The sequence below is a fragment of the Narcine bancroftii genome, unplaced genomic scaffold (assembly GCF_036971445.1).
Source record: "Narcine bancroftii isolate sNarBan1 unplaced genomic scaffold, sNarBan1.hap1 Scaffold_602, whole genome shotgun sequence".
In the NCBI taxonomy this organism is placed as follows: Eukaryota; Metazoa; Chordata; class Chondrichthyes; order Torpediniformes; family Narcinidae; genus Narcine; species Narcine bancroftii.
The window spans coordinates 1-25,029 of NW_027212132.1; the positions used below are offsets into that span (position 1 = coordinate 1).

Sequence of the window (25,029 nt, forward strand, 5' to 3'; positions counted from 1 at the left end):
ATTCATGCAATCTGGACATGTGAGAGAGTAGAAAAATTTTGGGATGATCTCAATCAGATATTAAATAAAATAACAGAAAACAATATACCAAAGAACCCAGAGATCTTTCTCCTAAGCAACATAAAAAACAAAGAATTTGGAATTGATCTGGAGGATGCACAAAAATGATTTGTTAAGATAGCCCTAGCTGTAGCAAAAAAATGTATTATGTCAACCTGGAAATTGGAAGATAATCTGAAAATACAACAATGGTATATAGAAATGAATAAATGTATTCCATTAGAAAAAATAACATACAGTTTAAGAAATAATATTGAAATATTCGAACAAGTATGGGAGCCTTACATTAAATACAATAGCGAAAACCTACCGGGGACAAACATTACCTAAGTTGATGGAAGGAGAAGGAAAGAAAAGAATGGACTCAGTAGAATTTCTGGTGTATTTTTGTTGAATGACAACATTGTCTGACTAGCTTAATGCAACCTAGATTGTATACCTAAAATGGATGAGAGCGTGGGGTGGGGGGGTGGCTTGGGAGGAGGGAGGGGGGGGAGAAAAAGTCACTGTATATGTGTGAAAAAGAAAACGTGTATATCATGGCTAATGTGATTTATGGTATGAAAAATAAAAAATTTAAAAAAAAAGGAGGTTGCTGCCCGCTGAACTGTGAGGCGCCAAGATGCACGGTTTGAGGTGATATCAGCCCACTGGTCAATGGGGCAGGCACCAAGAGATTTCTTTAGGCAGTCCTTGTACCTCTTCTTTGGTGCACCTCTGTCACGGTGGCCAGTGGAGAGGTCGCCATAGAACACGATCTTGGGAAGGCGATGGTCCTCCATTCTGGAGACGCAACCTACCCAGCGCAGTTGGATCTTCAGCAGCGTGGATTCGATGCTGTTGGCCTCTGCCATCTCGAGGACTTCGATGTTGGAGATGAAGTCATTCCAATGAATGTTGAGGATGGAGCGTCGACAACGCTGGTGGAAGCGTTCTAGGAGCCGTTGGTGATGCCGGTAGAGGATCCATGATTCAGAGCCGAACAGGAGTGTGGGTATGACAACGGCTCTGTATACACTAATCTTTGTGAGGTTTTTCAGTTGGTTGTTTTTCCAGACTCTTTTGTGTAGTCTTCCAAAGGCGCTATTTGCCTTGGCGAGTGTGTTGTCTATCTTGTTGTCGATCCTTGCATCCGATGAAATGGTGCAGCCGAGATAGGTAAACTGGTTGACCGTTTTGAGTTTTGTGTGCCCGATGGAGATGTGGGGGGGCTGGTAGTCATGGTGGGGAGCTGGCTGATGGAGGACCTCAGTTTTCTTCAGGCTGACTTCCAGGCCAAACATTTTGGTAGTTTCCACAAAACAGGGCGTCAAGCGCTGAAGAACTGGCTCTGAATGGGCAACTAAAGCGGCATCGTCTGCCCCGGTACCGCACGGATGGCAGTCTCTTCAATCTGAGGTGCCTGCAGGCTCACACCAAGACACAAGAGCAACTTTTCTTAACTACTGATCAATTAAAAGATAAATACAATATATATAATGATACAATTTTTGGATATTATCAATTAAAAGTGTATTTGAAAAAGAGACTGGGAGCAGGTTGGAGACTCCCTCAACAAAGTCAATTTGAAGATATAATAAGATACATTTGTTCTTAAGAAATGTATTACTAATATGTATATAAAATGACAAGAAACTGTAAAGAAAAAAGATTAATATCCAATGGGAGAAAGATTTAAATATATAAATTCAGGAGGAGATTTGGTCCAAATTATGACGTGAAAGTGTTATGAATACAGTAAATGTCAAATGGTTCAATATAATTTTCACCAATTGTATTTTACTCCACATAAGTTAAATGGACTTAATCCTAACTATTCCAATCAGTGTTTTCGATGTGTGAAAGAAATGGGGACTTTTTTGCATTCAGTGTGGTCTTGTGAAAAAGTGGGAAGGTTTTGGAATGAACTGAGTTTATTATGAGGGCAAATTATGAAGATAAAGGATCCAAGAATATTTTGATTTTGAGATTTTATGAAAAGGATATAAAATTGAAATTGGACAAATACCAAGAAAATTTTTCAAGTCTTGCAGTAGCAACTGTGAAGTGTACAGTGATATCACGGAGAGAAGTGTTCTTAAGTAGATGGTAGAATGAGATGAGAAATTGTAAACCTTTGGAAAATAATACTGATAGTTTAAGGAATTGAGATGAAAATTTTTTATAGGATTTGGAATCCATCTCTGGATTTTTTGGATAATTTTCTGTCCACCTCCTCTATCTTATCCATTCCTCTTAATTAGTAATTTTAATAACAATTGATGATTGTCGATGCTAATATTATTATATATGAAATGGTTGGTGTTTCTCTTTCCTTTTCTTTTGGGTGGGAGAGGGGATGGGAAGAAAAATATAAAAGTATTTTTTTGGCTATGGATCTTTGATTAATGTTTTATTCATTTTTTCCTGTAATGATGCAAAAAAACTACAAATCTCTGGTGAAACCCCACTTCGAGGATTGTGTTCAGTTCTGGTCACCTCATTGCAGGAAGGATGTGGAAGCTGTGGAGAGGGGGCAGAGAAGATTCTTATGAGGCCAGGTTAACAGAGCTGGGACTTTTCTCTCTGGAGCGTAGAAGGATGAGAGGAGACTTGATCGAGGTCGACGAGATTTTGAGAGGCATAGACAGGCCAGCGCCTGTTTCCCAGGCCAGGATCAGCAAACACCAAGGGATGTGTGTACAAAGCGAAGGGAGGGAAGTTTAAGGGAGAGGTCAGGGGTAAATCCTTTACACAGAGAGTTGTGGGGGTCTGGAGTGCCTCACCAGGGATGGTGGTGGAGGCTGGAACATTGGGGGGCATTTAAGAGACTCAGACACATGGATGGAAGGAAAATAGAGGGTTACGGGACAGGGAGCGTTTAGTACTTTTTTAAAGGAATAAATGGGTTGGCACAACATCGAGGGCTGAAAGGCCTGACCTGTGCTGTAGGGTTCTATGAAATTCAGATACAGCCCTGGTCATCCTCCCCCATCTTATAGATCCACAGAAACAACCCTTCAGCCCTTCCAGTCTGTGCCAAATTATTTCACTGCCTGGTCCCATTGATCTACAACCAGTCCTTACCCCTCCCTGCCACTCCCATCCATGGACCTGTCCAAATTCTTCTTAAATGTTACCACTTCAGCTGGCAGCTCATTCCCAACCCCCTCCCCTCTCTGTGTGAAGAAGGTCCCCCTCATCTTCCCCTTTCACCCTTCACTCTGGTTTATAACTCACCTACCGTTGGAAGAAGAGCCTGTTTGCATTTATCTATAAAGGTAGTGCCCAACTTACGATTTTTCAAACTTACGATGCAAGAATCTGGACCGTACTTTGAATTTTGGCTGGGCTATGATGTTCAGTGTCTCCAGACAGCCCCATGTTGGTCCCCACACTGATCCCACTGCCCCACTCTGTCCCGACAGCCCCGTGTCAGTCCCCACAGCCTCGTGTCGGTCCCCACACTGATCCCACTGCCTCACTCTGACCCGACAGCCCTGTGTTAGTCCCCACAAAGACCCCATTTTTTCGAAACTATTTTTTCGTTTAGGATGGGAGTGCCTGAACACAACCCCACCATACCTATCCCATTTTGTATGCCTCTATCAAATCACCCATCATCTCTGCTTCAGGGAATAAAACACGAAGCTGTTTTATGATGTTAGTCCACTGCCTGACAGAAACTGATCCTCCGCTGATGTCTTTGCAGATACATTCGCATCGTTGGGACACACAACACCGTGAACAAGGTTTTCCACTTGGTCTCTTTCGAGTGCATGTACAGCAGCAAGACTTTCCTGCTGGAGTCAGGGATGCTGGGTAAGATGGCACTCACTTTTACTTCCGTCGGTTACCACAAACTGTTCAGCCCCTTCAGATCCGATGTGATCCAGTTGTGAGATTCCCTTGTGTGTTGAGGCTGTCCCCCACCGTGTCCATCACTGCCCCCCTTCAGATCCGATGTGATCCAGTTGTGAGCTTGCCTTGTATGTTGAAGCTGGACCCTGCTGTGTCCATCATTGCCCCCCTTCAGATCAGATGTGATCCAGTTGTGAGCTTGCCTTGTATGTTGAGGCTGGACCATACCGTGTCCACCTATGCCTTCCTTCAGATCCGATGTGATCCAGATGTGAGATTCCCTTGTGTGTTGAAGCTGGACCCTGCTGTGTCAATCACTGCCTCCCTTCAGATCCGATGTGATCCAGATGAGAGATTCCCTTCTGTGTTGAGGCTGGACCATACCGTGTCCACCTATGCCCCCCTTCAGATCTGATGTGATGCAGATGTGAGCTTGCCTTGTGTGTTGAGGTTGGCCCCTACCGTATCCATCCCTGCCTCCCTTCAGAGCCGATGTGATCCAGATGTGAGCTTGCCTTGTGTGTTGAGGCTGGCCCCCACCATATCCATCCCTGCCCCACTTCAGAGCTGATGTGATCCAGATGTGAACGCCCTCTGTGTTGAGGACAGCTACTGCTGTGGCCTATGTGATCCAGATGTGAGCTTGCCTTGTGTGTTGAGGCTGGCCCCTACCACGTCCATTCCTCCCGCACTTCAGATCTGATGTGATCCAGTTGTGAGCTTTCCTACTCTGTCCAACCCTGCCCACCTTCAGAGCCGATGTGATCCAGATGTGAGTTTGCCTTATGTTTTGAGGCTGGCCCTACTGTGCCCAACCCTGTTCCCCTTCAGATCCAAAGTGATCTGGATGAGAGCCGGATTTGACCTTGCCTGTTTGTTGAAGCTGTCCCCAACCGTGTCAATCCCTGCCTCCCTTCAGATCCTATGTGATCTAAATGTGAGCTTGCCTTGTGTGTTGAGGCTGGCCCCTACCTGTCCACTGGTCCCACCTGCCCCATCCCTCTAAACCCATCCTGTCCACAGATCCATCCAATGTCCCACCCACACTCATCCCACCTGCCCCATCCCTCTAAACGTATCCTATCCATTTATTTGTCCAATTTTTTCTTAAACGTAAAACATAGAACATTACCCCTCAGTCCAGGCCCTTCAGCCATCGATGTTGAGCCAACCCATATATTCCTTAAAAATAATACTAAACCCTCTCTACCCTATAAACCTCTATTTTTCTTCCATCCATGTATGTGTCTCGAAGTCTCTTCAATGCCCCAAACATTTCAATTATCCCTGCCTCATCCCCCTCCCCTGGCAGCTCCTTCCACACACCTACCACCCTCTGTGTAAAAAATAATTTCCCCTCAGATTCCTGCTAAATCTACCCCCCATCAACCTCCCCCCTCACCTTGAACCCATGTCCTCTGGTGACCGATTCCCCTGGTCTGGGAAAGGACTCTCCATGTCCACCCGACCTGTTCCCCTCGTGATTTTCTGATGCCCCTCGTCCTTCTGCGCTCCACGGAACAAAGCCCCAGCTCAACCTCTCCCTGTAGTGCAGGCCCCTGTGTCCCGGCGGCATGCTCGTAAATCTCCCCCACCCCACTCTATAAACTAGGGCAGAAACCTTGAGCAATCCTGCACTCCAAGATCCCTCTGTCCTCTGCATGGTAAAAAAAAAAACCCTGCCTTTAACATGTACTTACCTTCGTTTGCCCTCCTGACAACCTTCTGTGCGATCCACAACACCTCCCACATGCATCATCTGTCAACTTACTGACCCGCTTCTCCACCATTTTATCCAGGTCATTTACAAAGAGCAGGCGCCCTACAACGAATCCCTGTGGAACTCCATGAGTCACCGACCTCCAGGCAGAATATGTTCCTTCTACCAATACTCTCTGCTTTCTGCAGGCAAGCCAATTCCAAATCCACATGGCCAAGGTTCCATGAATCCCAAGCCTCATGACTTTCTGACCAAGGAGACCTTGTCAAACCGACCCTCACCAAATCCACCCTCATCAATTTCCTGTCACCTCCTCAAAAAACCCATTCAGGCTCGTGAGGTTCGACCTTCCCTTCACAAAGCCCTGCTGACTATCCCTGAGTAGACTGGACTCCAAATGCTCATAGACCCTGTCCTTAAGAATCCTCCCCATTAGTTTCCACCCCACTGACGTCAGACTCACCCATCTAGAATTCCCAAGATTTGACCTCTTACCCTTCGTGAATACGGGGACACAATGGCCATTCTCCAATCCTCTGGTGCCACTCCTGTGGCCAGGGAGGTCACAAGGATCATCACGACTGCCCCAGCTATTTCTTCTGTCGCTTCCCAGGGGAGCTTGAGGTAAACCCCGTCTGGTCCCGGGGACGTATCTATCTAAACTCTGCCTGTTTGTTAACCTCAATATTAGCTTGTTCTATGCTGACCTCACAATCACCAAGGTCTCTCACCTGAGTGATACTGAAGCAAAATATTCATCAAAGATCTCCCCCCGCTCCTCTGGCTCCAGGAACATCCCTCCTTTATCCCCAAGTGGCCCTGCCCTCGCTCTTGTTCTGCATGTACATGACAAAAGCATGGTCTTTCCATGCCCCCTTCTAGCTGCCTTAAATTTCTTCTTAAGGACCTTCCTGGCTCCTTCTAATTCTTCATCCCTGCCTGATTTTTGTTTCCTAAACCTTAGACTATTGAGATCTTTCCTGTCGTTCGGTGACCAGAACTCATCACAATTCTCCAAATTGGTGTCATCAATGTTTTATACAACCTCACCATCCCAGCTCCTGTACTCAATACTTTGATTTATGAAGGCCAATGTGCCAAAAACTCTCTTTACAACCCTGTCCACCTGTGATGCCACTTTCAGGGAATTCTGTATCTGTATTCCTAGATCCCTCTGTTCTATCCCACTCCTCATTGTCCGACCCCACTCCTCAGTGCCCGACCATTTTCCATGTACATCCTTTCTTGGTTTGTCCTTCCAAAATGCAACACTTGTCTGCATTAAACTCCATCGGCCATTTTTCAGTCCATTTTTGCAGTTGGTCCAGATCCTCTGCAAGGTTTGAAAATCTTCCTCACTGTCCACAACGCCTCCAATCTTAGTGTCATCTGCGAACTTCTGATCCAATTTACCACATTATCATCCAGATCATTGATATAGACAACAAACAACAAGGGTCCCAGCACCGATTCCTGAGGCCCCACTAGTCACAGGCCTCCAGATTGAGAAGCATCATCCACCACTACTCTCTGGCTTCTCCTGTCCAGCCATTGTCGAATCCAGTCACTACTTCACCGTGAATCCCCAGTGTCTGACCCTTCCTGACTAACCTCCCATGGGGGACCTTGTCCAAGGCCTCACTAAAGCCCATGTGGACAACATCCATGGCCTTTTCTTCATCAAATTTCCTGGTGAACTCCTCACAAAACATGACCTACCACATACAAGGCCATGTTGGCTATCCCTAATCTCTTAGGGCACCACCTTTCAATATATAAATCTTAAAGCATTTTCAGTCCCTTTCCTTAAAGACATTTAACTGTTGCTGCATCTGCAGGTTCCTCCTCCTCCATGGAGCCAATGAAAGATGAACAATGACATTCTAGATAATTCCTCCCCCCCCCCCCCAACCAAATTTACAGATAAAGCCTCTGACCGGGGCGACTTTTACTAAGCAGGGATCAAGAGACACTTTAAGAGAGTCACCCCAACGGCGAGCGGCATCAACCAGCTCTTCATCCCGAGCAACACAACTTTATTCAAACAGCTGCTCGGAGCAAAGCCCGACCAAGGCCTCCATTCGCTGGATGTTTGCTCCCATCTTCACCAAACATTGATGTGTTACTTCAGAGAACGTTTACAATTTTAAACTTCCTATTTTTACTTATTATTTTATTACATTTTATTTTAATTTTTAGAATTTGTTTTCCTTGATTTTTTTTGCCAGTTGCATGAATTACGGGGTTTTACTGGAAGTAGGAAAAACCCAACACCCAACCCCAACCCACCAATTTTCCCTCGCAACCGCTGCAACCGTGCCTGCCTGTCCCGCATCAGACTTGTCAGTCACCAACGAGCCTGCAGCTGACGTGGACATTACCCCTCCATAAATCTTCATCCGTGAAGCCAAGCCAAAGAAAGAAAGATAGTTAGTGTTTGGACAGACCCTGAATATGGAGGAGACCAAGGACTGTCTGCCAGATGCAGTGAGCAGAGGTTTGGTTTGCGGGCCACAAGTCCTGTCCCTGCGCTGTATTGATCTGTGGTCTAGTTACTGTCACCTTTCTCCCACTTTGCCCTGGAGCCCAGGTACTTTCCGGTCTGCAGCTCAACGGAGGGAAGTCCTGGCCCGCCCAGCTGTGATGTCCAATATGTGGCATGTTCCAGATAATCTGAGCCTTGGGCTTCTCCAACACTGATGTCTGCCATCTACACTCACTCCGCTTGTAACGCGCGTGATGTGTTAGTTCCCACAGAAAACGTGGCGACAGTCGGTGCTAGTGCCACGGTGATAGAAGGGGTCAGTCGCAGTCGGAATGCTCTCCTGAATGGGGACACCAAGAACTATGACTGGGATTCTGGATACACTTGTCATCAGCTGGGAAGTGGAGCCATTGTGATCCAGCTTGCACAGCCCTTCGTCATCAGTTCCATGAGGTAATGGTGCCGCTCCACAGTCCTGTGTGTGTGTGTGTGTGTATGACGGAAAAGGTACATATATGCTTACATGTGTGTCTGCATGTGATTGCACATGTTTGCATATATATGTGTGTGTCTGCTGTGTAAGTGTGTGTGCTGTGTGTGTGAATACATGCATGTGTGACTGTGTGTATTTTCATGCGTGTTCATGTGTGTGCTTGTGTTTGTGTGAATGTGTGCATGAGGGTGTGTGTGTTGCTCGTGTGCATGCACATATTTGCATGTCCATGTCTGTGTGCAAGCATGTATGTATGTTCAAGTGTATGTGTGTGGATATCTATGTGTGCATGTATGTGTATGTATGTCTGTCCGTGTATATCCATATATGGTTGTGCATGTGCATGTGTGTACATGTGTGTGTGTTCATATGTGTGTATGTGCACGAGCGTGTATATGTGGACATGTGTGAGTGTGTGTACTTGTGTGTGTGCACGTGTGTGTATGAGTGTACATGCATGTGTGTGCGCATGTGTGTACATAAGTGTGTGTGCATGTGTATACATGCGTGTGTGCATACGTGTGTGTGTATGTGTGTACATGCAGGAGTGAGGGTGATGTTAACAAATTCCAGGGGTGTTTAAGGAGAGGGGAAAGTTTAGGGGAGATGACGGGAACGTTTTTACACGGTGGATCGAACGCATTGCCGGGGGGTGGATATGGGGATGTTTTTACACGGTGGATTGAACGCATTCCCAGGGAGCAGTGATAACGAGGACATTTTTACATGGCGAATTGAATGTATTGCCGGGTGGCGGTGATGATGGGTCATTTTTACACGGTGGATCGAATGCATTGCTGGGGTGTGTTGTTAACAGGGACGTTTTTACACGGTGGATCGAACGCATTGCCCGGGGGGGTGGAGATAACAGGGTCGTTTTTACACGGTGTATCGAACGCATTGCCGGGGTGTGTTGTTAACAGGGACGTTTTTACATGGGAACACATTGCCGTGGGGCTGTGATGATTGGGACATTTTTACACGGTGGCTTAATCGCATTGCCGGGGGGTGGAGATAACGGAGTCGTTTTTACACGGTGGATCGAACGCATTGTCGGGTGTGTTGTTAACAGGGACGTTTTTACGCGGTGGATAGAACGCATTGCCAGGGGGTGGAGATAACACGGTTGTTTTTACATAGTGGATCGAATGCATTGCCGGGGTGTGTTGTTAACGGGGACGTTTTTACACGGTTAATCAAACGCATTGCTAGGGGTTGATGATGGGGATGTTTTTACATGGTGGATTGAACGCATTGCCGGGGTGTGTTGTTAACGGGGACGTTTTTACATGGTGGACTGAACGCATTGTCTGGGGGGGGGTGGTGATAACGGGGACCTTTTTACACAGTGGATCGAGATTGCCAGGGTGTGTTGTTAACGGGGATGTTTTTACACGGTGGATAGAACGCATTGCCAGGGGGTGGAGATAACAGGGTTGTTTTTACACGGTGGATTGAACGCATTGCCGGGGGGCAGTGATAACGAGGACATTTTTACATGGCGAATCGAATGCATTGCCAGGTGGCGGTGATGATGGGGACGTTTTTACACGGTGGATCGAACGCATTGTTGGGTGGCGGTGATAGTGGGAAGGTTTTTACACAGTGGATCGAACCCATTGCCCAAGGGGCGGTGATGAAGGCTCAAAGAACAATAGATGGTTAAGGGATTGAGGCGGGAAGGGTTAGATTTTTGTGGAGCTTGTTTATCTCAGTCAGCACATCATGGTGGGCCAAAGGGCTGTTCCATGCTTTTGTCTGGCCTTGGGCTGTGCTGCTGCATGCCTCCTTCCCGACACTCAGCCGCCTGCATGCCTCCTTCCCGACACTCAGCCGCCTGCATGCCTCCTTCCCGACACTCGGCCGCCTGCATGCCTCCTTCCCGACACTCGGCCGCCTGCATGCCTCCTTCCCGACACTCGGCCGCCTGCATGCCTCCTTCCCGACACTCGGCCGCCTGCATGCCTCCTTCCCGACACTCGGCCGCCTGCATGCCTCCTTCCCAACACTCGGCCGCCTGCATGCCTCCTTCCCGACACTCCGCCGCCTGCATGCCTCCTTCCCGACACTCGGCCGCCTGCCCCAGCTCCTGTACCGTGGGTCTCTCTCCTCCAGGTTGCTGCTCTGGGACTGTGATGACCGCAGTTACAGCTTCTACGTCGAAGTCTCCAACGACCAGCAGCACTGGCGGACGGTGGCCGATCACACTAAGGTCACTTGCAAGTATGTGCATCTTGCCATTCTTTGCAACTTGTGATGAATTTTTGTTTGTCTGTGGTTTGGTAACAGTTCAGAAACAGATGGTTCTACACCACGGTGAGGGGTGGGTCACACCTGGTCTGGAATGAAATGAAATGCAAAACAAAACAGCGGGAACTTGTCATGGGGTTCGGTTGTATCTGGGCAGAACAGCACTGAAACGTGTATGAGGTGATTCAGGTTTGGCCTTTCACTCCTGTCCAGTCCTAGACATAACTGCTGGTGGTACGGAGGTGGGTGGAGGGGCAGGGGGTGAAGAGGAAACAGAGGTCGCAGAGAGACGGACAGATTCGGAGGACGGGCAGAGAAGTGGGAAAGGAATCACAGTGTTGGAAAATGAACGGTCACGCACTTGGGATGAAGGAATAAACGGGCCGGCTATTCTGTGGGTGGAGAGATCATTCCAAATTCGGAGGAGGAAAGGGACTGGGATCCTTGTGCAGGGAACCCTAAAGGTGAACCTCCAGGTTGGGTCAGTGGTGAAGAAGGTGAATGCGATGTTGACATCATTATCTTGAGGGGCAGGGGCAGGGATGGGGTGTGGAGGCTTTAGAAGGCACTGGTGAAGCCTCACTTGGAGGACGGGGGACAGTTTTGAGCTCCTTATTTAAGAAAGGATCAGCTGACATTGGAGGGGCTTCAGAGAAGATTCACATGAATGATTTCTGGAATGAAGGGATTAAATTAGGACATGGAGACTGATGAGTCTTGGACTGGAATCCTTGGAGTTCAGAAGAATGGAGGGGCGGGGGGTGGCACCAAAGAAGCATTTTGAGTTTTGAAAGACCTGGGCAGAGTAGATGTGGGAAAGGTGCTTTCCATGGACGGGGAGTCCAGGACAAGAGGGCACAACTTCAGGATTGAAGGGCTCATTTAGAACAGATGTGGAGGAATTTCTTTACCCAGCGAGTGGAGAACGTCTGGCGTTTGTTCCCAAGGGGTGGCTGCAGAAGCTGGGACATTCAGTGTATTTAAGACAGAGATTGACGGGGATCTGAATAGTCAGGGTGTCAGAGGTTATGGGGAGAAGGCCAGGGAATGGAGCTGGGTGGGAGAATGGACCAGCTCATGATGGAATGGTGGATCAGACTAGATGGGCTGAATGGCCTACTTCTCTTGTGGACGAGCATGGAGTAGACAAAATGGGGAAGTGTTTATTTGGGGAAGGGCTAATTCTGTAGGATAAGGCTGGATCTGTTCTGGGACCCCCTGCTCTTTGTGATGTTTATAATGACCTGGGTGAAGAGGTGGACGGATGAGTCAGGAAGTTTGGGGATGACATGAAGGCTGGAGGAGTTGTGGATGGAGCTGAAGGTTGTCGAAGGTTATAAGAGGATTTCGACAGGATGCAGAGTTGGGCAGAAAAGTGGCAGATGGAATTCAATCCGGATCAGTGTGAGGTGATGCATTTGGAAAATCTAATTTGAAGGCTGAGGACAGGGTTAATAGCTGGATTCTTAACAGTTTGGAGGAACAGAGAGGACTTGGGGTCAAAATATACAGCTCCCTCAAGGTCACCGCACAGGATGATAGGGTAGTTAAGAAGGTCTATGGGATGTTGGGATTCATTAATGGAGGATTGAGTTCAGGAGTAGAGTGGTCATGGTACAACTCTTGAAATCTCTGGTGAGACCCCACTTAGAGGATTGTGTTCAGTTTTGGTCACCTCATTACAGGAAGGATGTGGAAGCTGTGGAGAGGGGGCAGAGGGGATTTCTCAGGATTGGGAAACAAGTCTTATGAGGCCAGGTTAGCAGAGCTGGGACTTTTCTCTCTGGAGCATAGAAGGATGAGAGGAGACTTGATGGAGGTCAACAAGGTTCTGAGAGGCAGAGATAGGGTGGTCAGCCAGTGCCTGTTTCCCAGGGTAGGATCAGCAAACACCAGAGGACGTGTGTACAAAGTGAAGGGAGGGAAGTTTAGGGGAGACATTGGGGGTAAGTTCTTTACACAGAGAGATGTGGGGGCCTGGAATGCCTCGCCAGGGGTGGTGGTGGAGGCTGGAACATTGGGGACATTTAAGAGACCCTTAGACATGGACGTGGATGGAAGGAAAATATAGAAGGTTACAAGGTAGGGAGGTGGGGAAAAATTGGATTGTTGTGAAGTAGGTTTACAAATGTTAGCACAACATTGTGGGCTGAAGGGCCAGAACAGTGCTGGAACATTGAATGTGTTGGGTTGGTGGTGGTTGACAGAGGATGGGATTGTGGGGTTGTCCCTCAGATTGGAGGCCTGTGACCAGTGGTATGTTGCAGGGATCAGTGCTGCTTGTCCTCGGTATGACATTGTGGTTAGGATGGTTCGTGAGTTTGGGGATGACACCGAGACTGGTGGGGCAGTGGGCTGCGGGAAGGTTAATGAAGATTACGGGGCAAGGCAACAAAAATATGGTTTGGCACAGACTAGAAGGGCCGAAGGGCCTGTTTCTGTGCTGTAGTGTTGTATGGGTTTAAGGACAGCATTGATTTATACTAGACATTTGGACGCACCACAGGCCCAATTAACCTACAGCCCCAGAACGTTTTGAACGGTGGGAGGAAATGTGAGTCCCCAGGGGAAACCCACACAGACATGAGGAGAACGTACCAACTCTTTATGGGATTCAGGACCCGGTCCCAATCGCTGGCACTGTAACAGTGTTATGCGAACCACTACGCCAACTGGGCTGCCGTTTAACGATTTAAGGTGAGAGGGGAAACATTTGAAGTGGAACTGAGGGGCACCTTGTCCACACAGTGGAATGAGCTGGTGCAGGAAGGGGTAGAACGGGGGCAATTTTAACATCTGAGAGTCCCTTAGACCAGCGGGGAAGGTTAAGAGGGATCCTGGCGAATGCGGGCAAATGTGGCTCGGTTGATCAAGACTTGGACAAAAGGGCTTGTTTTCATGTAACTGCAGGCTTGAAAAATGCCACAGTGAGAGCCTTGCCTTGAAACAGTGTCACCCTGTCTTCACACAGGTCCTGGCAGACGATTCTCATCGCACAGCAGCCGATAGTCTTCATCAGGATTGTGGGCACACACAACACAGCCAATGAGGTGCGGGGTTACTGGTGCCAGCGGTGTGTGGGATCTGCTTACACCGTGTCTGACTTCCACCAACATCCCTGCAGTTACTCGTGCCCGACTGTCTGCTCGAGCTGATGCTCGATGTGATTCTTCCCCTTTTTGGGGGTGGGGGGGGGTTATGGTTGTGGCGGCCACACCATTGGATGGATGTGATTGGACTGGAGGAGGTGCAGAAACTCACCAGCATGTGGCCTGGATTGGAATGCCCTGGATTGGGGTGGCCTGGATTGATGTGGCCTGGATTGGTGTGGCCTGGATTTGGGTGGCCTGGATTTGGATTGGGTGGCCTGGATTTGGATTGGGTGGCCTGGATTTGGATTGGGTGGCCTGGATTTGGATTGGGTGGCCTGGATTGGAGTGACCTGGATTGGGGAGGCCTGGATTTGGATTGGGTGGCCTGGATTTGGATTGGGTGGCCTGGATTTGGATTGGGTGGCCTGGATTTGGATTGGGTGGCCTGGATTGGAGTGACCTGGATTGGGGTAGCCTGGATTTGGATTGGGTGGCCTGGATTTGGATTGGGTGGCCTGGATTGGAGTGACCTGGATTGGGGTAGCCTGGATTTGGATTGGGTGGCCTGGATTTGAATTGGATGGCCTGGATTTGGATTGGGTGGACTGGATTGGGGTGGCCTGGATTGGGGTAACTTGGATTTGGATTGGGTGGCCTGGATTTGAATTGGATGGCCTGGATTTGGATTGGGTGCCCTGGATTGGAGTGGCCTGGATTGGAGTGGCCAGGATTGGAGTGGCCATTCACATGTATAGCACAGGGACACTAGCCCATGGCCCTCATGTGCACCAATTCCCCGACGAATCCCATAGTTTCTCAAGGGTCGGAGCAAACCCACACAGACTCGAAGATATAGGAGCAGAAGTAGGCCATTCAATCTGTCCACTCACCTCTACCATTCCATCATGAGCTGGTGCATTCCCCCACCCAGCCCCACTCCCTGCCTTCTCCCCATAACCTCTGATACCCTGACTGTTCAGATCTCTGTCAGTCTCTGCCTTAAATACACCCAACTACCTGGCTTCTGCAGCCGCCCGTGGCAGAAAACTCCAGATGTTCACCGATCGCTGGGTAAAGAAATCGCTCTGCATCCCTGTTCTAAATGAGGCCTTCAATCCTGAACTTGTGCCCTCTTGTCCGTGACTCCCCAACCTTGTGTTATATTGATTATGGGGAGACATTGAATAAACTGGGGTTGTTTTCTCTGGAGCATCAGAGGCTGAAGGGAAGCCCTGATAAAGGAGTTCCAGGCGGTGAAAGCGTCGTAAACGAGAGGACATATATGCGTGGTGAAACGTTTAAGGGAGATGTGCGGGGCAGGTGGTTGGAAGGTGTCTGGAACGGGCAACCAGGGGTGGTATTGGTGGAAATGATGTGTGCAGGAGGCTTCTATACACACATGTGAAGATGTGGGGAGATGAGGCAGATGCCAGCAACAGTTCATTTTGGTTTGGACACGCAGGCTGGACTGGTCTATTTGCCAGGTTACATACATGTCAGCACAGTTTGACAGGACTGATGCGGATAGGTCAGGTACCGTGAATGGAAGGTCCACGGCAGTATTGGGGAACGAGGTGTGCAATCAAAGAAGTGGAGTTGAAGAGAGAGTCATGGTTGTGCATCACAGAACCGGGCCCTTCGGCCCACCACATCCATGCCTGCCCTTTTGCCCATTCCCCACTAATCCCTTTGTCTACACAAGGTCTGTGTCCATCAGCGTTTTCCTCCTCGATCCTTCTTCATGGCAGTGAGTTCCAGGAAGCAACCACTCTGTGTGAACACCATCAGATCTCCCTGAAACCCCCTTCCACTCACATGAACCCTACAGCACATGACCTTCGGCCCTCAATCTTGCGCCGACCTATATATACCTTAAAAAAATACTAACCCCTCCCAGCCCCGGAACCCTCGATTCTCCTTCCATCCAAGTCCCTTAAAGTCTCTTAAATGCCTCCAATGTTACAACCTCTACTCCATCCCGGTGACATATTCCAGGCCCCCACATCTCTCTATGCAAAGAACATCCCCCTGACGTCTCCCCTAAACCTCCCTCCCTTCACTTTGTACACGCATCCTCCTGTGTTTGCTGATCCTGCTCTGGGAAACAGGTGCTGGCTGTCTACCCTGTCTATGCCTCTCAGAACCTTGATGACCTCCATCAAGTCTCCTCTCATCCTTCTACACTCTAGAGAGAAAAGTCCCAGCTCTGCTCACCTGGCCTCATAAGACCTGTTTCCCATTTCAGGCAACATCCTGGGAAATCCCCTCTTCCCCCTCTCCACAGCTTCCACATCCTTCCTGTAATGAGGTGAACACAATTTTCTAAGTGTGGACTCACCAGAGATTTGTAGAGTTGTACCATGTCCTTTCTATTCCTGAACTCAATCCCCCTATTAATGAAGCCCAGCGTCCTATAGAACATCTTAACTATCCTATCAACCTGTACGGTGACCTTGAGGGATGTTTGGATTTGGACCCCAAGGTCTCTCTGTTCATCCACACCCTTCAGTAACTGACCATTAACCCTGTCCTCATCCTCCTGGTTTGTCCGTCCAAAATGCATCACCTCACACTGATCCGGATTGATCTCCATCTTCCACTTTTCTGCCCAACTCTGCATCCTGTCGAAATCCTCTTGTAACGTTTGACAACCTTCAGCTCCATCCACAACTCCTCCAACCTTCATGTCATCCCCAAACTTCCTGACTCATCCATCCACCTCTTCACCCAGGTCATTATAAACCTCACAAAGAGCAGGGGGTCCCAGAACAGATCCCCTTCCTCATCCTCACCCTCACCCACAGCCTCACCCATCACCCCCACTCTCACCCCCACATCTTTCCCACCCCATACCTTCACCCTCATCAAACCCACCCCAGCCTCACCTTCACCTGCACTCCCCCAACTCCACCCTCATTGATCACCCCCACTCCCACCCTCACCCTCACTGCCTCACTCACCCATCACCCCCATTCCCACCCCATACCTTCACCCTCACCTTCAACCCCACCCAAGGCTCAGCCCCACCCCATCCCTCATCCATAACCCCCACTCTCTCACCCCGACCCATCACCCCCACCCTACCTCCTCTGGAAGTCAGATCCATCGATGTCCTACATCTTCCCACTCTGGGTTCTTTGCCAGTCAGTGAAACATGTCCACGACCCCACCAGATGCAGAGTCTGCCCACCTACCCCATCTCCCAGCATGAAAAGCCCCTTCTTCCTCTCCTTATCGACCTGTGTCCCCCCTTTCATGGATCTGCAAACCAGTCCACAGTCCCTTGTCTCAGGAACTGATGACGTGCCTAATTTTCCCTGGGTGGGAGAGGTGGTGGGGGGGGGGTGTTTCCTCTGCCTGTGCTGACCGGCTGCATCATGGTCTGGTATGGGGGCACCAATACCCATGAGCATAGAGTCCTGCAAAAGGTAGTGGACATAGCCCAAGATATCACAGGCAAAACCCTCCCCGCCATCGTCAACATCTACGGCGAACGCTGCCGAGGGAGAGTAGCAGCGATTGTCAAGGATCCATACCACACAGCACATGCTCTGTTCTTATTGCTGCCATCAGGAAAGAGATATCGGTGCCACAAGACTCACACCCCCCATGTTCAGGAACAGCTGCTCCCCCTCCCCCATCAGAGTCCTCAATAACAACCTCAATCAGTGCCTCATTTAAGGAATCTGTCTTGTTCACTTTATAAATTCTCTGTATTAAACAGTAGGTTTGTTCACATTTCTTCATTTGTGGACATTGAGTACTGATTTTTGTGCGACCAATTGGGCGACCAATGCCCAATGAGTAGTGGTTGTGACCAATGAGTAGTGGTTGTGCCCAATGAGTAGTGGTTGTGACCAATGAGTAGTGGTTGTGACCAATGAGTAGTGGTTGTGCCCAATGAGTAGTGGTTGTGACCAATGAGTAGTGGTTGTGACCAATGAGTAGTGTTTGTGCCCAATGAGTAGTGGTTGTGCCCAATGAGTAGTGGTTGTGACCCATGAGTAGTGGTTGTGACCCATGAGTAGTGGTTGTGACCCATGAGTAGTGGTTGTGCCCAATGAGTAGTGGTTGTGCCCAATGAGTAGTGGTTGTGACCAATGAGTAGTGGTTGTGACCAATGAGTAGTGGTTGTGCCCAATGAGTAGTGGTTGTGCCCAATGAGTAGTGGTTGTTACCCATGAGTAGTGCTTGTGCCCAACGAGTAGTGGTTGTGCCCAATGAGTAGTGGTTGTTACCCATGAGTAGTGGTTGTGCCCATGAGTAGTGGTTGTGACCAATGAGTAGTGGTTGTGCCCAATGAGTAGCGGTTGTGACCAATGAGTAGCGGTTGTGACCAATGAGTAGCGGTTGTGCCCAATGAGTAGTGGTTGTGCCCAATGAGTAGTGGTTGTGATCAATGAGTAGTGGTTTTGCCCAATGAGTAGTGGTTGTGACCAATGAGTAGTGTTTGTGCCCAATGAGTAGTGGTTGTGACCAATGAGTAGTGGTTGTGACCAATGAGTAGTGGTTGTGCCCAATGAGTAGTGGTTGTGACCAATGAGTAGTGGTTGTGACCAATGAGTAGTGGTTGTGACCAATGAGTAGTGGTTGTGACCAATGAGTAGTGGTTGTGCCCAATGAGTAGTGGTTGTGACCAATGAGTAGCGGTTGTGACCAATGAGTAGCGGTTGTGCCCAATGAGTAGCGGTTGTGACCAATGAGTAGCGGTTGTGACCAATGAGTAGCGGTTGTGACCAATGAGTAGCGGTTGTGCCCAATGAGTAGCGGTTGTGACCAATGAGTAGCGGTTGTGCCCAATGAGTAGTGGTTGTGACCAATGAGTAGTGTTTGTGCCCAATGAGTAGTGGTTGTGCCCAATGAGTAGTGGTTGTGCCCAATGAGTAGTGGTTGTGCCCAATGAGTAGTGGTTGTGACCAATGAGTAGTGGTTGTGACCAATGAGTAGTGGTTGTGCCCAATGAGTAGTGGTTGTGCCCAATGAGTAGTGGTTTTGACCAATGAGTAGTGGTTGTGCCCAATGAGTAGTGGTTGTGACCCATGAGTAGTGGTTGTGCCCAATGAGTAGTGGTTGTGACCAATGAGTAGTGGTTGTGACCAATGAGTAGTGGTTGTGCCCAATGAGTAGTGGTTGTGCTCAATGAGTAGTGGTCGTGACCAATGAGTAGTGTTTGTGACCCATGAGTAGTGGTTGTGACAAATGAGTAGTGGTTGTGCCCAATGAGTAGTGGTTGTGCCCAATGAGTAGTGGTTGTGACCAATGAGTAGTGGTTGTGCCCAATGTGTAGTGGTTGTGACCAATGAGTAGTGGTTGTGACCAATGAGTAGTGTTTGTGCCCAATGAGTAGTGGTTGTGCCCAATGAGTAGTGGTTGTGACCAATGAGTAGTGGTTGTGACCAATGAGTAGTGTTTGTTACACATGAGTAGTGGTTGTGACCAATGAGTAGTGGTTGTGACCAATGAGTAGTGGTTGTGACCAATGAGTAGTGGTTGTGACCAATGAGTAGTGGTTGAGACCAATGAGTAGTGGTTGTAACTAATGAGTGGTGGTTGAGCCCAATGAGTAGTGGTTGTGACCAATGAGTAGTGGTTGTTCCCAATGAGTAGTGGTTGTTCCCAATGAGTAGTGGTTGTGCCCAATGAGTAGTGGTTGTGCCCAATGAGTAGTGGTTGTGACCAATGAGTAGTGGTTGTGCCCAATGAGTAGCGGTTGTGACCAATGAGTAGCGGTTGTGCCCAATGAGTAGCGGTTGTGACCAATGAGTAGTGTTTGTGCCCAATGAGTAGTGGTTGTGCCCAATGAGTGGTGGTTGTGCCCAATGAGTAGTGGTTGTGCCCAATGAGTAGTGGTTGTGACCAATGAGTAGTGATTGTGACCAATGAGTAGTGGTTGTGCCCAATGTGTAGTGGTTGTGACCAATGAGTAGTGGTTGTGCCCAATGAGTAGTGGTTGTGACCCATGAGTAGTGGTTGTGCCCAATGAGTAGTGGTTGTGACCAATGAGTAGTGGTTGTGACCCATGAGTAGTGGTTGTGACCAATGAGTAGTGGTTGTGCCCAATGAGTAGTGGTTGTGACCAATGAGTAGTGGTTGTGCCCAATGAGTAGTGGTTGTGACCAATGAGTAGTGGTTGTGCCCAATGAGTAGTGGTTGTGACCAATGAGTAGTGGTTGTGCCCAATGAGAAGTGGTTGTGACCAATGAGTAGTGGTTGTGACCAATGAGTAGTGTTTGTGCCCAATGAGAAGTGGTTGTGCCCAATGAGTAGTGGTTGTGACCAATGAGTAGTGTTTGTTACACATGAGTAGTGGTTGTGACCAATGAGTAGTGGTTGTGACCAATGAGTAGTGGTTGAGACCAATGAGTAGTGGTTGTAACTAATGAGTGGTGGTTGAGCCCAATGAGTAGTGGTTGTGACCAATGAGTAGTGGTTGTTCCCAATGAGTAGTGGTTGTTCCCAATGAGTAGTGGTTGTGCCCAATGAGTAGTGGTTGTGCCCAATGAGTAGTGGTTGTGACCAATGAGTAGTGGTTGTGCCCGATGAGTAGTGGTTGTGCCCAATGAGTAGTGGTTGTGACCAATGAGTAGTGGTTGTGACCAATGAGTAGTGGTTGTGACCAATGAGTAGTGGTTGTGACCAATGAGTAGTGTTGTTACCCATGAGTAGTGGTTGTGACCAATGAGTAGTGGTTGTGCCCAATGAGTAGTGGTTCTGACCAATGAGTAGTTGTTGTGCCCAATGAGTAGTTGTTGTGCCCAATGAGTAGTGGTTGTGCCCAATGAGTAGTGGTTGTGCCCAATGAGTAGTGGTTGTGCCCAATGAGTAGTGGTTGTGACCAATGAGTAGTGTTGTTACCCATGAGTAGTGGTTGTTACCCATGAGTAGTGGTTGTGACCAATGAGTAGTGGTTGTGCCCAATGAGTAGTGGTTGTGACCAATGAGTAGTGGTTGTGACCAATGAGTAGTGTTGTTACCCATGAGTAGTGGTTGTTACCCATGAGTAGAGGTTGTGACCAATGAGTAGTGGTTGTGCCCAATGAGTAGTGGTTGTGACCACTGACTAGTGGTTGTGCCCAATGAGTAGTTGTTGTGCCCAATGAGTAGTGGTTGTGCCCAATGAGTAGTGGTTGTGCCCAATGAGTAGTGGTTGTGCCCAATGAGTAGTGGTTGTGACCAATGAGTAGTGGTTGTGACCAATGAGTAGTGGTTGTGACCAATGAGTAGTGTTGTTACCCATGAGTAGTGGTTGTTACCCAAGAGTAGTGGTTGTGACCAATGAGTAGTGGTTGTGCCCAATGAGTAGTGGTTGTGACCAATGACTAGTGGTTGTGCCCAATGAGTAGTTGTTGTGCCCAATGTGTAGTGGTTGTGCCCAATGAGTAGTGGTTGTGCCCAATGAGTAGTGGTTGTGCCCAATGAGTAGTGGTTGTGCCCAATGAGTAGTGGTTGTGACCAATGAATAGTGGTTGTGACCAATGAGTAGTGGTTGTGCCCAATGAGTAGTGGTTGTGCCCAATGAGTAGTGGTTGTGACCAATGAGTAGTGGTTGTGACCAATGAGTAGTGGTTGTGACCAATGAGTAGTGGTTGTGCCCAATGAGTAGTGGTTGTGCCCAATGAGTAGTGGTTGTTACCCATGAGTAGTGGTTGTGCCCAATGAGTAGTGGTTGTGCCCAATGAGTAGTGGTTGTTACCCATGAGTAGTGGTTGTGCCCAATGAGTAATGGTTGTGACCAATGAGTAGTGGTTGTGACCAATGAGTAGCGGTTGTGACCAATGAGTAGCGGTTGTGACCAATGAGTAGTGGTTGTGCCCATTGAGTAGTGGTTGTGCCCAATGAGTAGTGGTTGTGATCAATGAGTAGTGGTTTTGCCCAATGAGTAGTGGTTGTGACCAATGAGTAGTGTTTGTGCCCAATGAGTAGTGGTTGTGCCCAATGAGTAGTGGTTGTGACCAATGAGTAGTGGTTGTGACCAATGAGTAGTGGTTGTGCCCAATGAGTAGTGGTTGTGACCAATGAGTAGTGGTTGTGACCAATGAGTGGTGGTTGTGACCAATGAGTAGTGGTTGTGACCAATGAGTAGTGGTTGTGACCAATGAGTAGTGGTTGTGACCAATGAGTAGTGGTTGTGCCCAATGAGTAGTGGTTGTTACCAATGAGTAGCGGTTGTGACCAATGAGTAGCGGTTGTGACCAATGAGTAGCGGTTGTGCCCAATGAGTAGCGGTTGTGCCCAATGAGTAGCGGTTGTGACCAATGAGTAGTGGTTGTGCCCAATGAGTAGTGGTTGTGACCAATGAGTAGTGGTTGTGACCATTGAGTAGTGGTTGTGCCCAATGAGTAGTGGTTGTGACCAATGAGTAGTGGTTGTGCCCAATGAGTAGTGGTTGTGACCCATGAGTAGTGGTTGTGCCCAATGAGTAGTGGTTGTGACCAATGAGTAGTGGTTGTCACCAATGAGTAGTGGTTGTGCCCAATGAGTAGTGTTTGTGCTCAATGAGTAGTGGTCGTGACCAATGAGTAGTGTTTGTGACCAATGAGTAGTGGTTGTGCCCAATGAGTAGTGGTTGTGACCCATGAGTAGTGGTTGTGTCCAATGAGTAGTGGTTGTGACCAATGAGTAGTGGTTGTGACCAATGAGTAGTGGTTGTGACCAATGACTAGTGGTTGTGCCCAATGAGTAGTGGTTGTGACCAATGAGTAGTGGTTGTGACCAATGAGTAGTGGTTGTGACCAATGAGTAGTGCTTGTGACCACTGAGTAGTGCTTGTGACCCATGAGTAGTGGTTGTGACCCATGAGTAGTGTTTGTGACCCATGAGTAGTGGTTTTGACCCATGAATAGTGGTTGTGACCAATGAGTAGTGGTTGTGACCAATGAGGAGTGGTTGTGCCCAATGAGTAGTGGTTGTGACCAATGAGTAGTGGTTGTGCCCAATGAGTAGTGGTTGTGCCCAATGAGTAGTGGTTGTGACCAATGAGTAGTGGTTGTGCCCAATGAGTAGTGGTTGTGCCCAATGAGTAGTGGTTGTGACCAATGAGTAGTGGTTGTTCCCAATGAGTAGTGGTTGTTCCCAATGAGTAGTGGTTGTGCCCAATGAGTAGTGGTTGTGCCCAATGAGTAGTGGTTGTGACCAATGAGTAGTGGTTGTGCCCAATGAGTAGTGGTTGTGCCCAATGAGTAGTGGTTGTGACCAATGAGTAGTGGTTGTGACCAATGAGTAGTGGTTGTGACCAATGAGTAGTCGTTGTGACCCATGAGTAGTGTTGTTACCCATGAGTAGTGGTTGTTACTCATGATTAGTGGTTGTTCCCAATGAGTAGTGGTTGTTTCCAATGAGTAGTGGTTGTGCCCAATGAGTAGTGGTTGTTACCAATGTGTAGTGATTGTGCCCAATGAGTAGTGGTTGTGCCCAATGAGAAGTGGTTGTGACCAATGAGTAGTGGTTGTGCCCAATGAGTAGTGGTTGTGCCCAATGAGTAGTGGTTGTGACAAATGAGTAGTGGTTGTGACAAATGAGTAGTGGTTGTGACCAATGAGTAGTGGTTTTGCCCAATGAGTAGTGGTTGTGACCCATGAGTAGTGGTTGTGCCCAATGAGTAGTGGTTGTGACCAATGAGTAGTGGTTGTGCCCAATGAGTAGTGGTTGTGACCAATGAGTAGTGGTTGTGACCAATGAGTAGTGGTTGTGACCAATGAGTAGTGGTTGTGCCCAATGAGTAGTGGTTGTGCCCAATGAGTAGTGGTTGTTACCCATGAGTAGTGGTTGTGCCCAATGAGTAGTGGTTGTGCCCAATGTGTAGTGGTTGTTACCCATGAGTAGTGGTTGTGCCCAATGAGTAGCGGTTGTGACCAATGAGTAGTGGTTGTGACAAATGAGTAGTGGTTGTGACCAATGAGTAGCTGTTGTGACCAATGAGTAGTGGTTGTGCCCAATGAGTAGTGGTTGTGACCAATGAGTAGTGGTTGTGACCAATGAGTAGTGGTTGTGCCCAATGAGTAGTGGTTGTGACCAATGAGTAGTGGTTGTGCCCAATGAGTAGTGGTTGTGACCCATGAGTAGTGGTTGTGCCCAATGAGTAGTGGTTGTGCCCAATGAATAGTGGTTGTGACCAATGAGTAGTGGTTGTGCCCAATGAGTAGTGTTTGTGCTCAATGAGTAGTGGTTGTGACCAATGAGTAGTGTTTGTGACCCATGAGTAGTGGTTGTGCCCAATGAGTAGTGGTTGTGACCAATGAGTAGTGGTTGTGACCAATGAGTAGTGGTTGTGACCCATGAGTAGTGGTTGTGCCCAATGAGTAGTGGTTGTGCCCAATGTAGTGTTTGTGACCAATGAGTAGTGTTTGTGACCAATGAGTAGTGGTTGTTCCCAATGAGTAGTGATTGTGACCAATGAGTAGTGGTTGTGACCAATGAGTAGTGGTTGTGACCAATGACTAGTGGTTGTGCCCCATGAGTCGTGGTTGTGACCAATGAGTCATGGTTGTGACCAATGAGTCGTTGTTGTGACCAATGAGTAGTGGTTGTGACCAATGAGTAGTGGTTGTGACCAATGAGTAGTGGTTGTGACCCATGAGTAGTGTTTGTGACCCATGAGTAGTGGTTGTGCCCAATGAGTAGTGGTTGTGACCCATGAGTAGTGGTTGTGCCCAATGAGTAGTGGTTGAACCAATGAGTAGTGGTTGTGACCAATGAGTAGTGGTTGTGACCAATGACTAGTGGTTGTGCCCAATGAGTAGTGGTTGTGACCAATGAGTAGTGGTTGTGACCAATGAGTAGCGGTTGTGACCAATGAGTAGTGCTTGTGACCACTGAGTAGTGCTTGTGACCCATGAGTAGTGGTTGTGACCCATGAGTAGTGTTTGTGACCCATGAGTAGTGGTTTTGACCCATGAATAGTGGTTGTGACCAATGAGTAGTGGTTGTGACCAATGAGGAGTGGTTGTGCCCAATGAGTAGTGGTTGTGACCAATGAGTAGTGGTTGTGCCCAATGAGTAGTGGTTGTGCCCAATGAGTAGTGGTTGTGACTAATGAGTAGTGGTTGTGCCCAATGAGTAGTGGTTGTGCCCAATGAGTAGTGGTTGTGAC

The 25,029-nt window shown here is 48.4% G+C and overlaps 1 protein-coding gene across 1 annotated transcript in view; it reads left to right on the top strand.

Moving 5' to 3' along the window:
- Positions 1 to 3,756: 3,756 nt before the first annotated feature.
- Positions 3,757 to 25,029, top strand: part of LOC138751019 (BTB/POZ domain-containing protein 9-like) — a 35,489-nt gene continuing 14,216 nt past the window's right edge. Inside the window, exons 1-4 of the mRNA XM_069913119.1 lie at positions 3,757 to 3,861; positions 8,369 to 8,558; positions 10,714 to 10,821; positions 13,820 to 13,898. Coding sequence (XP_069769220.1) covers positions 3,819 to 3,861; positions 8,369 to 8,558; positions 10,714 to 10,821; positions 13,820 to 13,898 — 420 coding nt within the window. The 5' untranslated portion in view covers positions 3,757 to 3,818. The remainder of the gene's footprint in view (positions 3,862 to 8,368; positions 8,559 to 10,713; positions 10,822 to 13,819; positions 13,899 to 25,029) is intronic.